The sequence below is a fragment of the Lytechinus pictus genome, chromosome 18 (genome assembly GCF_037042905.1).
Source record: "Lytechinus pictus isolate F3 Inbred chromosome 18, Lp3.0, whole genome shotgun sequence".
NCBI lineage: Eukaryota > Metazoa > Echinodermata > Echinoidea > Temnopleuroida > Toxopneustidae > Lytechinus > Lytechinus pictus.
Genome location: NC_087262.1, coordinates 4,608,507 through 4,625,515, shown reverse-complemented (window position 1 = coordinate 4,625,515; position 17,009 = coordinate 4,608,507). Strand labels below are relative to the sequence as shown.

General features: G+C 36.6%; 1 protein-coding gene across 1 annotated transcript in view; it reads left to right on the top strand.

The window, feature by feature from the left end:
• LOC129281646 (Golgi-specific brefeldin A-resistance guanine nucleotide exchange factor 1-like) overlaps positions 1-17,009 on the top strand; it is a 55,622-nt gene that overhangs the window by 6,566 nt on the left and 32,047 nt on the right. Inside the window, exons 2-14 of the mRNA XM_064112888.1 lie at positions 279-607; positions 1,250-1,316; positions 4,730-4,861; positions 5,490-5,608; positions 6,149-6,257; positions 8,997-9,100; positions 9,662-9,965; positions 10,858-11,033; positions 12,107-12,269; positions 13,008-13,092; positions 13,711-13,846; positions 16,005-16,196; positions 16,680-16,781. Of these exons, the coding sequence (XP_063968958.1) occupies positions 491-607; positions 1,250-1,316; positions 4,730-4,861; positions 5,490-5,608; positions 6,149-6,257; positions 8,997-9,100; positions 9,662-9,965; positions 10,858-11,033; positions 12,107-12,269; positions 13,008-13,092; positions 13,711-13,846; positions 16,005-16,196; positions 16,680-16,781 (1,806 nt within the window). The 5' untranslated portion in view covers positions 279-490. The remainder of the gene's footprint in view (positions 1-278; positions 608-1,249; positions 1,317-4,729; positions 4,862-5,489; positions 5,609-6,148; positions 6,258-8,996; positions 9,101-9,661; positions 9,966-10,857; positions 11,034-12,106; positions 12,270-13,007; positions 13,093-13,710; positions 13,847-16,004; positions 16,197-16,679; positions 16,782-17,009) is intronic.

The window sequence follows — 17,009 nt, the reverse complement described above, 5'->3', positions numbered from 1 at the left end:
GATAATTATAAGTCTGGGTGAAAATAGCTAAAATTGGTCTGCTGGAATGGGAAAAAATGGGCATTTGGGCTGGCTACTAAAGAGAATATAGTATAATGCTCAGACTATGACAAACTGTGTAAAAAAAATAGTAACTCCCATGATGCATTTACAGTTATGGTGTTGTAAATGTATTGTAACCTGATATTTTGAAAAGTCTACATGTATTTTGAATGAAGCTTCTTCAAATAATGACTTTCTAGTAAATTTTGTCCTTTTTTTTCTCTCTTTTGATGCAGATCAACATGATAGCTTCAAGGATGTAATAGGTCATTGCACTGTGTGGTGCTTTCTTTCTCTCTGTCTCTCCTTGCAAATAACCTATTTTGGTTATTTGGGTTACCCTGACTCTAATAATCTCTAAAGGATCAGAAACTTAGTTCCGTACTCTGGTTCCCGTTAGAGGCTTTTATTGCTATTGCTCCTGCTGAAGGGAGGCTTCTTCGTCAGAATGGCGGCATTTAAGATCATTCCACCAAAGAACGGCATCTATGTCGTCCAAGGAGAAATGCAACTGGTTGTCACGGCAATGAGACGGAGTTCCAGATGGACGACCCATCTCCCCCAGGTGAGTGAATGTTGTCAATTGGGCTGTAGAAATAAATTAGTCTTTGTTCTCTTTATTCTCTTTTTTTTTTCAGTAAACATGTATGTTTTGTAAGAAAGCTTTTTATTAATTCTATCTAGAGCAAATTTTTGAAAGTGACCAAATGAGTAGACTTTTTTTTTTTTTTTTTTTTTAATTGCTACATAAATTTATGTGACATTTTCTATATCACATCTAAATGTTCTACCTGTTTATTTAGACAAACTGGCAACGAACAAAAAAAGTAATTTGATGAAATGGATAGTAGGCAATTTGATTACGTACATGTATTTCATACTGAGACTAATATGACATTGCAAGTTCAAATTTTACAAATCAAGCTTAAGTCCCAATATTAAGTTCTAGTTCCTTGATGAAGGAAACAAATGTAGTTGATTTGCATTAGACTACAACACAACCAATTAGCCCTATTATGATTGAATTTGGTACACAGTTACACTTGATTTGCAATTGAATGCTAGTTTCTTGCAATGCTCTGTACATACATGTAACCACAAGACATACACATGTACATGTATGATGTGTTCATGAATATTACCAGAATTGGAAAGGAATTGTATTGTTATGTAATTTTTTTTTTTTTTTTTTTTTTTTACTTGACAGGAAGAAGAGCAAGATCCATTTTTAGTAAGCTTCTCAAGATTGAAAGCCATCCTCAACAGCATTGCAGGTATGTTGAAATGCTTTTGCTTGTACTCGTCCAATTAAAGCAATGTGATGTTAAGGGGATACTCCAGGCTGAAGATATTTATATCTCAATAAATAGAGTAAAATTCACAGAGCCAAATGCTGAAAATTTTATCAAAATTGGATAACAAATAACGAAGATATTGAATTTTAATGATGCATAGCAGAGTGAGACTAAAGGTGCTGCTTTTCTGACAGCCAGATATCTGGATTTTAATTGTAATGATAATAATATGGTATTTATATAGCGCATCATATTCATGTTAGATGCGCTTGTACATTCAACATTCCTTAAAGAAAATGAGGAATAGTATATTCCCTTATTTCTTGACTCTGGGAGATGATAAAATCTAAGGCAGTCTGTGTAGATACATGTATCATAGTCCTACGCCTTGCAAATCCATTAGAGAAGAATTATCGTCATTACCTGGAGGATCCTTAGTCTTGATTCCAGGCTTGTTTATCAATCTCCTATATCAGGGGGGTGTTTCACAAAGATTTAAGTATGACTTAGAGTCGCACTTAAATGCAGATGCGTGCATGATATGCCGCGTGCAGTCTTATTGATCTATATGCAATAGTGTGCGTCCTCCTGACGTGATTAATAATAATAATAATTAACATCATTTATATAGCGCTTATCACAAAGAATGTCTCTAAGCGCTTAAGGTAAATACATAGGAAGACAAGAAATTTCAGCTAAAATCAAATTATACATGTTAACAGTTGAAAGTAGACAGTTGAAGCCGCATATGCTAAGGACGATCTATTTAACGAAAAGATGAAAAGATTTGACCAATGTGGTTTTGCCTTTCATAGCGCACGCAACTAGGCATTTAGAATTAAGTGTGACTCTAAGCCATACATAAATCTCTGTGAAACACCCCCCAGCACTGTCTTTGAAAACAAATCTCTGTATAATCTTTTGCAATGTCTATGGAGCAAGCTAAATTTTGGAATGAAATATGAATATCAATAACAGCAATCATGAAATGAAAATTGTTGCCATGTACATATGATTTCATGGTTTCATCTTACCAGAGAAGAAAAGGAAATTATCCACAGCGAAAAAAAGACCCTTACTGTTTGTTTGATTTGTACCATGTGCCATGGTCCGAACCTAAATTTTACTGGTCCCCCAAAATAAAGAAAAACCTGATAAAAGACTGAGTTTATTTCGCTGCCTTTTAAATTGATTTTATTGCCCCCCCCCCCAATAAAAAAAAACCCATACAAACAAACAGTTCATGCACACAACATAAATTCATGAAAGCCATAAATTTCTCAATTTTGGAGAGCCATTTTTATAATTCAAAAAAGAGGAGAAATTATCATTTTTATCAGTTTGATATATTTTTTACTGTTGGACCAGTAAATCTGACTTTTTCTGAAAAGTTACTGGCTTGACAGCAATTCTTACTGGTCTGGTACTGTCGGACTGGTGCTAGTGTCACACGCTGCAGTATGTGAGAAAGCATTTTTTTTTAAAACATATTATTATTGGTGAAAGTTTAAGGAAAACCCAAAAAGTTATTACAAAGTTATTGAAATTTCAATGTCAAAATCAGGTTGCGCAGAAAAATTGGACGAGATTGGTCCATGATTCGACGACAGTGCTTATTAGCCTTTCTTAGAGTGGATCCAGATTCAAACGTTTCTGCGCAAATCATTTCTGGCATGCCTCAATATTTATTGTTTGTAATCTGCCATGCATGAAGGGTTTGCTAAGCTGTTGGTCTAAAATTAAAGAAGACATACCACCCTTACCATAAACGTCAAATTTATAGTAAAAATATATACAGTGTATGTAATAATTGTGAAATCCATCTCTGAAAAAAGGTTTCTTTTTTTGTGGGGGACACACTGTATTTGGGGTACATTTCATGAGAATAATATAAAAGTATTATTTACAGTAGTGTGCTAAAGTTTACCCTACATAGGAAAATTTCAATAAATGGCAGTATTCACTCATAGTACATGAAATTATGTACAAACTTATACTGTCAAACCTGTCATTTGGGTGTATCACATTTACATTCTAATACAAAATATCTAAGTCAAGATTCAATAAATGTACGTTTATATCCAGTTATATGCCCTGCAGGATCATTTTCATGATAAAAATGTGATTTCCGTATGGGGAGATATATTATTTAATGAATTAAATTTAAAAAAAGACTTGTGCACACCTTAGTGTGTGAAATGTACACAAAAAAGTTGTGTACATACATGTGCTTGATACATGAATCTGCAAATTTATTACTCAAATGAAAATTGAGTAGTGTGCTAGTAAATCAGGATTGAATAATGTGGAACAACTGGATGTATGTGAGTGGTACACGTATTTTGCACACATGCAATATTTGACTGGAGAAGGAATTCTTGTGGGAGATGTTTTTAATTTATATAATCTGCCTTTTTTTTAATACAGATTCATGTTTTTTAATTTTCAGAATTATATCAGTACAGGGGCCCATTTCAAAAAGACTTCTTATAATAACAAACACACAGTTTCTATAGCAAGTTTACTATCAACCAATCAAATTGAAAGATTTCAGTAGCTTGTAACATTTTATTACAAATTTGTTATTATAACAAGTTTTATGAAACAGGCCCCAGGTCTGCTACTACATGTATGCTTGATTGTTTTCTGAAAGCCAATGCAGTTTTGTATGGTGTTTGTATGGTGCGTGATGATCAAGTAATTTTGTATACAGATGCAATGTTAAACATGCTATACACTCCATTCTGTGAACTCAAGTTGGTTTTCTTGATATATTCAAATTTATGCATCCCTTTAAACTTGAAAGGTTTGGATTACACATTGGAAGTAAAGGAGCGGGAGAGAAGACTCAACGTTTCAGACAGGTTGACTGTCCGCAGGTTGACATATACATGTATTATTTGTTACTATGTCAGACAAGCCTCTGACAAGCTTTCAGGTTGTTAAAAACAACCGTTGCTTTAAATATATTCAAATTTTATGCATACCTTTAAAGCTTAGAGGTATGCATTAAAGGTATGCATAAAAATTTGAATGTATTATTAAAACTGAAAGAATTGGAGTCATAACCAGTTGGAAACAGCTTGTGTGATGTCATGGAACTGCCATAGCCAATCCAATATCAATACATTTGAATGTATGCAGAATGCAGTGTTTTGTATAATTTCCTTTTAAATCTGAGGGTGGCCCCAAACTTTTCACCTGTACTGTTTGTAGTCTTGAAAGACTGTTTGTTGAAACAATAAAGATAAACAAACAGTCCTTTTCAGGACTACATACATGTTCATGTACTGTACATGTACATGGTGTTTACCGCAAAACTTCCATAATTCTCTCCACCATGAAAACCTTTAAAGATCATCTTAATGTTTTTTTTCTTCCCCCTTTTGCAGATCTCGGTGCCATAGAGCCTAATGTGTTTCTAGGCCCATTCCTTGATGTGATACGTTCAGATGATACAACAGGACCTATTACCGGGCTGGCCCTTTCCTCCATCAACAAATTCCTCTCTTACGGTCTCTTGGGTAAGGCTCGCTTTGTTTAATGATAAGTGTATTAATAATAATAGAAATCCAGAGATCCAAACTGGTCTTTTTTGTTGTTGCTTATTTGTTCCTTTTCGTGGCTAAGAATAAGGCAATATGTTTTCTGTATCTTTTGTTTATGTTTTTTACATTTTTTTTAAATCATGGAGTACAGGTATGTGCCCTAGTTTTTGTATAATGCAGAATAAAAGTATGCAGAAAATGGACCAGAGTCTTTCAAACAAGTGAAAGGCGTACACATATTGTTTGAGACATGATGAAAATGATGAAAATGAAAATCCATATTTTATTGTTCGAAATAGATATGAAAATGAAATACTCCAAAAATTTTCTTTGCCCAATTGATCGTGGGCCCGGCAGCCGCTGTGCAGCGCCAGATCGACGAGGCTTTATCCCTTTAATCGTTGAACGCCAAAGAGGGTAGCAGCAACTCCCATCTTTTAACGTCTTTTGGTCTGACGCGGCCGGGGTTTGAACCCCCGACCTCCCGGTTGTGAGACGGACGCTCTACCAACTGAGCCAACACACTGGTTAAAAGACATTGCTTTTGCAGGAAATCGGCACATTTAACCTTCTGTATGTATTCTCCCAAACATTTACATTCCAGATGCAAACATAGATGGAGCAGCACAGGGAATCGAGAACATCGCCGATGCTGTCACACACACCCGATTCGTCGGCACCGATCCCAGCTCCGATGAAGTAGTCCTCATGAAGATCCTCCAGGTAAATTCATGGAAGCCAGGGGACCATTTCACGAAGCAGTGGTTTCACCGACGTGTGTTGCAAGCTACTAGAAATCCTTGCATCTGATTGGCCGAGAGCAGATTACTCGGTGAAAATCACTGATTAAAACTCTTCATGAAATGCCCCCCAGAAAGGGGGTGACTCAATCAAAGCCAGGTTCTTAATATCTTTTTGAGGCCCACCACACAGAATCTTAAAAGAGAACAAAAAGTAGATTCTGTGCTAATTATTTGAACCACAATATGTCGCTTTTGGCTACACGTCACTATCCCTAATTTGAACAGAAATTTTGTACTTTAGTATCTATACGTGATCATGTGGCGTTGCTTGTAATACCAAATTGTTAGTTAAATGCCAATTTGATATATGTATTGTGAGATGAAGTTGTGAATCCAAGATGTTCTGTCTTTGAGAACGTTACTGCTAACACTGGTTAGAATCCAAATGTGCGATGAAGCAGTCTGTAAAATCATGCTATTCATTCTCACATTATGCAATCATTTCTCTTACCTTTTCTAGGTTCTGAGAACATTACTCCTGACGCCGGTTGGAATGCTTCTGTCCAATGAAGCCGTCTGTGAGATCATGCCATCGTGTTTCCGCATCTGCTTCGAGCTCAGATTAAGCGGTATGTTCAAATACAGTCTCTCAGATCTTTCCTGCCAATAAAGATCAACTTCTGTAACGTCTAAAAGACCCCGGCCCGAATTCACAAAGGTGGTTTTTAAAACTATCGGTTGAACCCATGGTTTATGCAGATTTCCTGTATAAATTATGCTTATTTACCGCGTATATTAAAACATGTCCAATGCTGATGCGTGCTTTTGTCACAGTGCGCCAAATTGACGCCTGTTGCCGTGGTTATCCACGCTATTTTATTCATGAGTCCACTGTGTTGAATTAATGAGTCCACTCTTCAAACGTTGGACTCGCGAATAAAGTAGCGTATTTAACCATGGCAACAGGCGTCAATTTGGCGCACTGTGACAAAAACTCGCATCAGCATTGGACATCTTGTTAATAAACGCAGTAAATAAGCGTAATTTATACAGGAAATCTGCACAATCCATGAGTTCAACCGATGGTTTTCAAAACCACCTTTGTGAATTCGGGCCCACATGTTCTGTTTCTTCTCAATGTTATTTGTCATTATAAAATGGGGATATGGATTCTAAACAAATTGATGGCTGAAGTGTATCACATTACCTGTCATTACTTTAGCTAACAGAAAAATATTGCTGATGACTTGTACTAATGACTTGTTCTATCCACCAGCTAAACATGTAGTTCTTTGATGAGGATTGTTTACCAAATAAAAATCTATATCACTTATCAGGGTTGGGCTCAATTACTTTCTTCAATTACAATTACAAACTTTTACGTAATTGAAGAAATGTTCAATTACAATTACCAATTACTTTTCTCAATTACAATTTCAATTAGTTTCTAAAAAAAGTCATGAATGAAATCAATTTGTATTCTGTACAATACATAGTACCACCTATTTCAACATAATCCTAAGTTACAGAGATACTGACAAGATGAAGGTTTAGGTTAAAAAACACGGATTCTGCCTGTTACTCTCTTTGATGCTGAAGCATTTGACATGAAAAAGGTCATGAAATTAAATCATAAATTCAGTAAGTTTATTCTAAAGTAATTGAATGTAATTAAAAGTAATTGAAGTCAATTACATTTTTGTCTCGCCTGCATAGCAGAGCGAGACTATAGGCGCCGCTTTTCCGACGGTGACGGCGACGGCGGCGGTGGCGTCAACATCAAATCTTAACCTAAGGTTAAGTTTTTGAAATGACATCATAACTTAGAAAGTATATGGACCTAGTTCATGAAACTTGGACATAAGGTTAATCAAGTATTACTGAACATCCTGCCTGAGGTTCAGGTCACATGACCGAGGTCAAAGGTCATTTAGGGTCAATGAACTTAGACCATGTTGGGAAAATTATTTTCAAAATCTTAACCGAAGGTTAAGTTTTTGAAATGACATCATAACTTAGAAAGTATATAGACCTAGTTCATGAAACTTGGGCATAAGGTTAATCAGGTATTAGTGAACATCCTGCTCGAGTTTCAGGTCACGTGACCAAGGTCAAAGGTCATTTAGGGTCAATGAACTTTGGTCAAGTTGGGGGTATTTGTTGAATTACTATCATAACTTTGAAAAGTTATGGATCTAGTCCATGAAACTTGGACATAAGGTTAATCAAGTATTAGTGAACATCCTGTCTGAGTTTCAGGTCACATGACCAAGGTCAAAGGTCATTTAGGGTCAATGAACTTTGGCCGTATTGGGGGTATTTGTTAAATTACCATCCTAACTCTGAAAGTTTATGGATCTAGTTCATAAAACTTGGACATAAGAGTAATCAAGTATCACTGAACATCCTGTACGAGTTTCAGGTCACATGACCATGGTCAATGGTCATTTAAGGTCAATGAACTTTGGCCGTGTTGGGGGTATTTGTTAAATTACCATCCTAACTCTGAAAGTTTATGGATCTAGTTCATAAAACTTGGACATAAGAGTAATCAAGTATCACTGAACATCCTGTACGAGTTTCAGGTCACATGACCATGGTCAAAGGTCATTAAAGGTCAATGAACTTTGGCCGTGTTGGGGGTATTTGTTGAATTACCATCCTAACTCTGAAAGTTTATGGATCTAGTTCATAAAACTTGGGATATAAGAGTAATCAAGCATCACTGAACATCCCCTGTGAGTTTCAGGTCACAAAACCAAGTCAAAGGTCAGTTAAGGTCAATAAACTTAGGTCATGTTGGGGTAATTGTTGAAGTGCCATCATAACTTTGAAAGTTTATGGATAGAGTGAATGAAATGTCGACATGGGTGTAGTTGACAGTCTTAAGTCTCCGTTCAAATGTCATTTATGGTCAATGAATGTGGTATTATGTCATTATATGAATGATGTTTTTGTGAATGATTATTTTATAGTAGTTTTCAAAGTTAGCACTGCTGCTATTTTAAATTGCGTAATGCAGGCGAGACTGCCAGAGGCGTTCCACTTGTTTTCAATTACAATTACTTTCCCTTTCAGAAATTCAATTACAATCACTCAAAAACATTATTAGCTACGTAATTGATCAATTACCTTGTAATTGAGCCCAACCCTGTCACTATCTTGTAAAACATACAACACGTCATTTTGCTTGTGTAGCAGAATAACTACTAACAATTGTTTGATTGATATTTGTCAGTGATGTTTATTAAATTGAACTGAATTAAATTCAAATTCAATGGATGTGTAAATAAAAATATTATCAGGAGATATCCCCGTGAACACCAAAATACTTTATACAAGATCATTGTTTGTTTCTTTGTTGATAGAACTCTTGCGGAAGTCGGCTGAGCATACGCTGAACGATATGGTTCAATTGCTGTTTTCAAGACTACCTCAATTCAAGGAAGAAAAGCTGTCGGGAATCAGAAAGGTAAATAAGTTCTGACAGTACACCCACAACTATGTTTTCAGAATCATGCATTTGTCTGAATTTATGGACTCTAATTCCCAATGAAAGATGACATTTTGGGCCTCTATCACAAACCTTAGCGATCGACCATGCAAGTGGTTGGTATGACAATGACTGATTGCACATTATGATAATTTTAATCAATTGTAAAATTAGCCCTCTGATTAAGCACTAAGCTCAGTGTTACATGGCCGGAGTCTTCAATAATCGATGATGGAATGTGAATAGCCTTTACTTCCCCCCCCCCCTCAGGTTTATGAAATACATTGAAGAAAAATATGTAAATTTACATTTTACAGTAAGAGGAATTCCATTGAGGTCTATGACGAATATAAGAATTAGAGATATGAAGCCACGTGAAGGATTCCTGCATGAAAGGCTTAACCCAGACTTTTTGCAAGGTGCCTGAGACATGATCCCTCTCACGTTTGGGAAATATTTCTGATAAATGGATGTAAATATCTTGACATTTTATAAGCAAAAGTCTTATCTGAAATTCATCTGTGTTTCCTCCAATTCCAGCTGAAGATGCGAGCTGGTGGCATCGGAGACTCCTCCAGGAGGCGTCGGTCGCGCCAGTCCCCCAAAGTCAGGCAGGGAAAGAACCGCCTCTCTACCACCCCTATCGAGGAAACCGCCCCCTCGCCATCCCTTGCTGCACCCTCCAACGGCCCCGCCCCTACTACTGCTGCTACATCGGGTAATCCTCAGGCAAATGGACCACACTCGGGTCCTGCGTCCCAGGCTCAGGGAGCGGGGGGATCAGAGCAGTCCTTGCAGTCTGTAGGTGTTGCAGAGAGTATACCCGAGGAAGGTCCAGGAAGAGGTATGTTTGGTGCAGGACATTCAGTGTAACCTGTCTATAGTGACCACGCAAGGGGAACATACAATGTGGCCTTGATAGACAGGTGGATGCTATAGACAGGTTCTTTTTCACATAATTTGCCTCTGGGAAAATGGTGACCGCTAACTAGGGTTACTATAGGCAGGTGGGTGCTAACACAGATTTGACTTTGGATGCAAATGGATACTGACAATATCATTACGTTCTTGTATAGAGCTTATCATTACTAGGGTATTAAAGTTTAATGTAGTCGCAGCAAACAATGATTTACATTAGACATTGTCACCCTGTCATCCTAGAGCTAGACCTGGTACATTTACAAAAACCTAAATTTGTGAAATCATGAAATCATGACAGAGTGTCACACTGAAGATTGCCGACACTGATAGGCACATGTAGGACTGAGTAGTAATAATGGTTGGAAAAAGACCCTACACATGGCTGAAATATCAATCTTTTGAAAAATCATTTCTCAATTGACCTTGTGCATATGACGTCAGTGCCCTCGGAGGATAAAGGATTTTGCGTAAATGAGATGTCAGAGATTCTTTAGCTATGACCTCAATGCATAAGGTGTATGGGGAGCGTTGTGGCCCAGTGGATTGGTCTCCGGACTTTGAAACAGAGGGTCGTGGGTTCGAATCCCAGCCATGGCGTGTTTTCCTTCGGCAAGAAATTTACCCACAGGAGTAATTCCTTGCATGCACTGAGCGCCGTTGATGGTAGCTTGCGCTAAAGCCGGGGTAATAATAGCAGCGCTTTGTATCCTCAGGCAATAAGCGCTTTATAAATCCAGCTATTATTATCATTATTATAAAAAAGAGTACATATTTCTCTAATATACAGTATGCATATATCCATGTGTCTGTTACAGATAGTGCAGATGAGTCCCAGTCAGCTCAGGATCCAGACAGACCTTCATCGTTAGCAATACCGGAAACGGGAGATGGTGGAGTGGATGGAAAGGACGCCTCGGTATCGGAATGTGAGACACCTCAGATGGGCGGGGTCATATCGGTGTCTGGTGAACAGCGAATGGACGATGGCAAGGTAGGAACCTCAAATGAAATGATCATAAAAAATATACAGAGCTGCCAAGTAGTACAGATTTTATGTATTTAGCACTGAAAAATGAGAAGAATTCCGTTTGTTTCGTGCAAAATACAGATTTCTAAAGTTTCATTTTTTTGTGTTGTCCTGACGTGGCCGTACGCAGCAGGGGGGAGGCAGTTGCCCCCCAGAAATTTTGAAAACTTACAATTGTTTTATTGAAAATTTTCACAAAATTCACCAAAAGTGCCCCAATGACACTCCCTCGCTTTCGACTTTTTTTTAAAATAAATTTTATGCATGCTGCCCCCCCCCCCAGCGAAAAATGATTGCGTACGGCCATGTGTCCTAAGGTATTTCTTTGAAAATACTGATATCCTCATCAAAATACTGATTTTCAGCTTTAAGAATATTAAAATGTTCTTGATCAGGTTTGCAGCTCTGATCATGGCTACAAAAATTTTGGCATTGATATCTATCTGATACTGAGGTCAGACTTGCAGGTTGCTGCACTCTAAAGGTGCATGCTCACTGGTTCGCCGAACCACGTCCCAAAGTGGATCAAATCACTTGCAGAATGAGTGCATAATAACCGTTCAGATAATCCCTTTGCCTGCCAGACATTGTTAATGATTAGTGAGAAATGTCTCCTTTGAATAGTATAAAGAGACAATTTTATGTCAATTTTCCATGTGCGATACTACCGTACCTTTGCCGGAACTGGATTTGGAATGCAGTGCCAGTAGTGCTAAGAATGCAACCGAGCCCAGTAATGCATACCTGCCAATTGTCTGTATTAAATATGGGCAGTACAGGTTTGGTTAAAGAGAGAGCCATTTTAACCACTGTGCCCATTCTGTCTGAGAAATCTGTCTGTACTTGTGATTAGCAAATTTGCAATATCTCTTCAGGCTCTGTCTTTCTTTTCCACTTTCTTGGTTCCAGGGTTGACAGGTATGTACATATTTCATTGGATAAACATCACTTGAGTATGAGCCCAAGTAAAACCAAAATCTTTCGAAATGCATAATTTCCCCAAACCCATTCTCTACCACTTTTGTTGTTCTCGCTAGGTTGAAGATGGCAAACTTTCTTCTGGTGACCAAGAGAGGGCGGACTCTGGTTTGGAAGGCACGGAGGACACAGAATCCAACACGGACTCTGCATCTTTGCACGAATCGGAGTACGTCAATCCACAGGGGATTCGCTTCACCCCTCAGCAGAAACAAAAAGATGGTAAGGATGAGCATTTTTGTTACAGTGAGACCTGTCTATATTGTCCATTCAACTGAGACAAGAAACAGGATCAGTACTATCTTTAAATAAATTTCTATATATTTGGTTGGAAAATAAACTTAATTTGAAATAAGTCATTAATCCATTTATTGCTGTTTATTTTGTCAGAGCTGTAGCCCGCTGCAGAAAGAATTGCGTTTAAATGCAACTTAGGTAATCAAGCGCAAGTCCCTAATATGTGTGTTTCATTGGTTAAAATAAAGTTGTGTTTGATTATTGAGTAGTGTTTGATCGCAACTCTCTCTGTAAATTCTGTCACTGCAGAATGATGATATTTTGATTTTACCCTCTTTTCTGTTTTGCAAGAATTGATTGAATAATAATAATATAATATGCACAATATGTGTGATAATGCATGGGAAATCCACACGAGTCATATGTCTCTTCTCTAATAGAATATCAAAGATCAGTCTTTCATATTTATTGTAAAATCAAACTTTTGATTAAATATGATGCAACAGCATGAAATTGATTGTTCAACAAATTTTTCATTATCATTAGAGGTCTAACTTTTCTTGCAGGTTGACAACATTTTATTTCTGAGTTTCTTGTAGCATGAGCCAAGAGATGTATGTAAATAAAGAAATATTTAATTGAATGATGAATTTGGTTTGGGGGTATTGCTCGAATAAAGACATTAAAATTTCTAATTGATAAATTTTTTCTTCCATCCCGTAGGAGCAGGACCACCAATCCCGTATGGTCTACCTTGTGTAAGAGAACTTCTCAGGTTTCTTATCTCTCTCATCAACCCTTACGACAGGTGAGTATCCCCCAAGAATTATGTTATTCAAGGGTTTGAAGGCCAACAAGTAGAATCGGCCCAAAATCACTCTGTTGCAGTGTTCTGGGCCCCTTTTCAGGAAAGTTGTGGGCATCAACCTAATTGTCAGCTCTGAGAAATCCTTGGTATTCATTGGATAAAGGTGACTAGCTGACACCTTTCATCAAACTCCCCTGAGGGGAGCATTTCACGACACAAAAATTCAGTGATTTTCAACGACAACTCTGAAAAACTGTTAAAATCTTCACCACAAATAATGCATGATATGGCATCCTCTTCTACTGGAGACATCATAAGCATAGACTTTTTTGGACAAGAAAATTTGACATACCTAATCCTACCTCTGATTTCAAAATATAAAATTCTGTAATCAATGTTGTTCATCCATCCATCCATCTATCAAATTACTGGATGCTGGTCAGTAAAACACTCATAATCTGGCAAGAAATATATCTGACAACCATAGTTTATTAACTCATTTCTCTAATTGACACATTTTTTTCATGGACCCCACTGTGTAAGAGGTTTTAAATTAGAGACTAAGCAGTGAGGCTCTGATCAAAATTTTCTTGTCACTGAAATTGATTTTTTTTGTAGGCACAATACTGATCTGATGATGCATATGGGCCTTAGCCTTCTGACCATCGCCGTGGAAACGGGATGCGATCACATTCCATCCTTCTCCACCCTCATCGCTCTCGTCAGAGATGATCTGTGCAAAAACCTCTTTGCAGTGAGTATAATTATGATGATATCTTTGAAGGACAAGTCCACCCCAACAAAAAGTTGATTTGAATAAAAAGAGAAAAATTCAACAAGCATGACACTGAAAATTTCTTCCAAATCGGATGTAAAATAAGAAAGTTATGACATTTTAAAAGTTTCGCTTCATTTCACAAAACAGTTAAATGCACATCCTGGTCGGTATGCTAATGAGGAGACTGATGATGTCATCCACTTGCTATTTCTTTTGTATTTTATTATATGAAATATAATTTTCTCCTCATTGTCAAGTGAAACAGCGATCAATTTTTCCCTGAACCTGTGGAATTAGCATTGTTTAATATTATATGGCTCAGTCAAGTTGGTCCCTATTGGCAAATCTGTAAAAAATGAAATATTGTATAATATTTGTTTAATATTTGTATTGTATAATATAAAATTTGGAAGCGCATAGAGACATTATTCATAATTGTGATATGCGCTATACAAGAGCTGTTTATTATTATTATTATTATTCAAACAATAAAATACAAAATAAATAGTGAGTGAGGGACATCATCGACTGTCTCGTTTGCATATCACTGTTTTGTGAAAAATAAGTGAAACTTTAAAATGTCATAACTTATTTTACATCCTATTTTGATGAAATTTTCAGCGTTATGCTAGTTTCATTTTTCTCTAAGTGTGTAGGAGATTTTAAATGCATAAATCAGTTATGATTATTTATATCTGGGCTTACGTTAAAGTGATTGGTTAACATTGGTTTGACTTTTAAAAAATCTGAGCTAGAAGGTCACACTTGTCACCTGTGTCTGTGATATGTTACAAAAATGAAACCCAGAAAAAATTGCGTTCTAAAATAATTATTTAGTGCTTCAAAAATTGAAATATAAAGTGACCGGAAAGACCATCTTAATTTCATCCCATACACTTATGTGTACTATTTAGGCGTCTATAAGACGCCTATTTACAAAATCGGGGTTTGCCTTGTAGTTTTAGCTTTTCATTCTCAATAATGGTTGTTTTCAGGGTTTATTAGTTCTAATACATGCACTTGTACACATGTTTCATCTTGGTTTGAGAATTTTTTAAATATGCTGCTCACAAAGTTAAACAATACCTTTAAATGTCATCATCTGAAAGACGTGACCAGGGCTTGAACCTCAATGCTCTGCTTCAATTTGTAATTTCCTCATGTAGCTAGGAATAAAGGTACATGCCACAACACAAATTTGAAAAGAAAAACTTGGTATGGAAATGCCTGAGTTTAAATAGGGTCAAACATTAAATGCAAACGTACTATATTTAATATGTTGAATTGAGTTGAATTGAGTTGAGTTGAATTTATTAACAACATTAACATATTTACATGAATGAATATATGTGTAATACATATTTACAAGAATGTGTTATATAACATGAATCATATAAATGCAATTCATAACATAACATAATCATAGTCTAAATAAAAACACAATATAATACCGCATGTGATATCAGCATATAATACAAAAGAGTAACATCATGTGGTTTGTCTTGATGCAGTTTCACCTGACAAGAAGCAAATCACCATAAAAATTGATTGTATGCATGAACATAAATTATAAATGGTATGGGTGATTTTGTACCAAATGAAATGCTGTTAAAGGGAGAACCAAAAGTTAGCACAAGTGCTAGTCGAGAATGGTTTCCCAAAAGGATCAAAGTTCAATGTATCTACTTCTAAAACAACTTTGTTTTATTTTATTTTTTTCCAAACTCATATCAATCATCAAACTTCATTAATCAAGTAATTTTTCAGATTTTTACGAAATGAAAACCGTGTTCTTTTCTCTCGTATACTCTGGGGCAAACTATTCCAAAACTTTGCTCCAATAAAAGATATAGAAAAAGTGCCATGTATAGTGTTACATTTGGGGATATAATCTCATTGATGACATTTGGGGATATGTAATCTCATTGATGACGTTGTAGTTATATGCAATTCACACTGAACTCGTTTTGAATCCTCTCAAGAAGTCAAAGAAACAAGGAACAGAGTCACGTTTTCAGGATTGTAGCATTTTGCTGACCATAGTTTAACCATGGTTATCAATCTTTGCTTAGTCCATATCATTTTGTTTTTCTTGTATGTCTATCAATACAACATTGTATCCCTTTCACCCCAGCTTCTCCAGACGGAAAGGTTGTCCATCTTTGCGTCATCTCTCCGAGTTTGCTTCTTCCTCTTCGAGTCGATGCGAACCCATCTCAAGCTCCAGCTGGAGATGTTCATCCAGAAGCTGACGGAGATCATCGTCTCCGAGTCCCAGCGGTACCCTTATGAGCAGAAGGAAATGGCCCTGGATTCGCTCGTCCAGGTAGATTCTTGGCATTTGTAAAGGGTTTGTGCAGTTTAATCAGATACATCAAAGCCTTGCAACAGACACATTTTCTTTTTTATTACTGTGTACGTGTCAGTGGAATGTGGAAAGCCCCCCCAAAAAAATTCTGATGAAAAGGTATAGTGAAAACCACTTCGGTTTAGGTAGTGTTTTTTATGGCAATTTCTAATTGGGGACTTAAGACATAAGATTCCAATATCATATAGGTACATTTTCTCTTCATATCCAGACTGCTAGTAAAAGAATATCATTCAAAAGGGAAACATATATTGAAAAAAAGATATTATTTCAAGTCTGAAAAAAAGAAAGACAGTATGAGTTAAGGAAATGCATTGTGAAAAGCATTCAGTCGTCTCACGCATAATGCATGAGACTTGGTATGTCTGGTTAGACCTAATTTTTTTTGGCATGATATTTCTTGTTGTGCTGATAATTACTGAAAATGAATATTTCTTACAGTTGTGGAAGATTCCGTCCCTTGTGTCCGAACTCTACCTGAACTATGACTGCGATCTCTACTGCAGCAATCTCTTTGAGGACCTTACCAAACTGCTTTCAAAGGTAGGATGTCTCCTTATATTCATTCTCCATTAAAACTGTTTTGAATTATTCACATCGATCTACTTTTGCCACTCTCAACCCAGGTGTTGTATATGGGTACCCAGAAGGAAGAAATTCCTTGAATACTCAAATGCCTGATTAGGTAGCTGTGCTAAAGCCATGGTAATGGCATACAGTGCTTAATATAGAAACGTTGTAGCAAGTGCTTTATAAATGTTGGTTATTGTA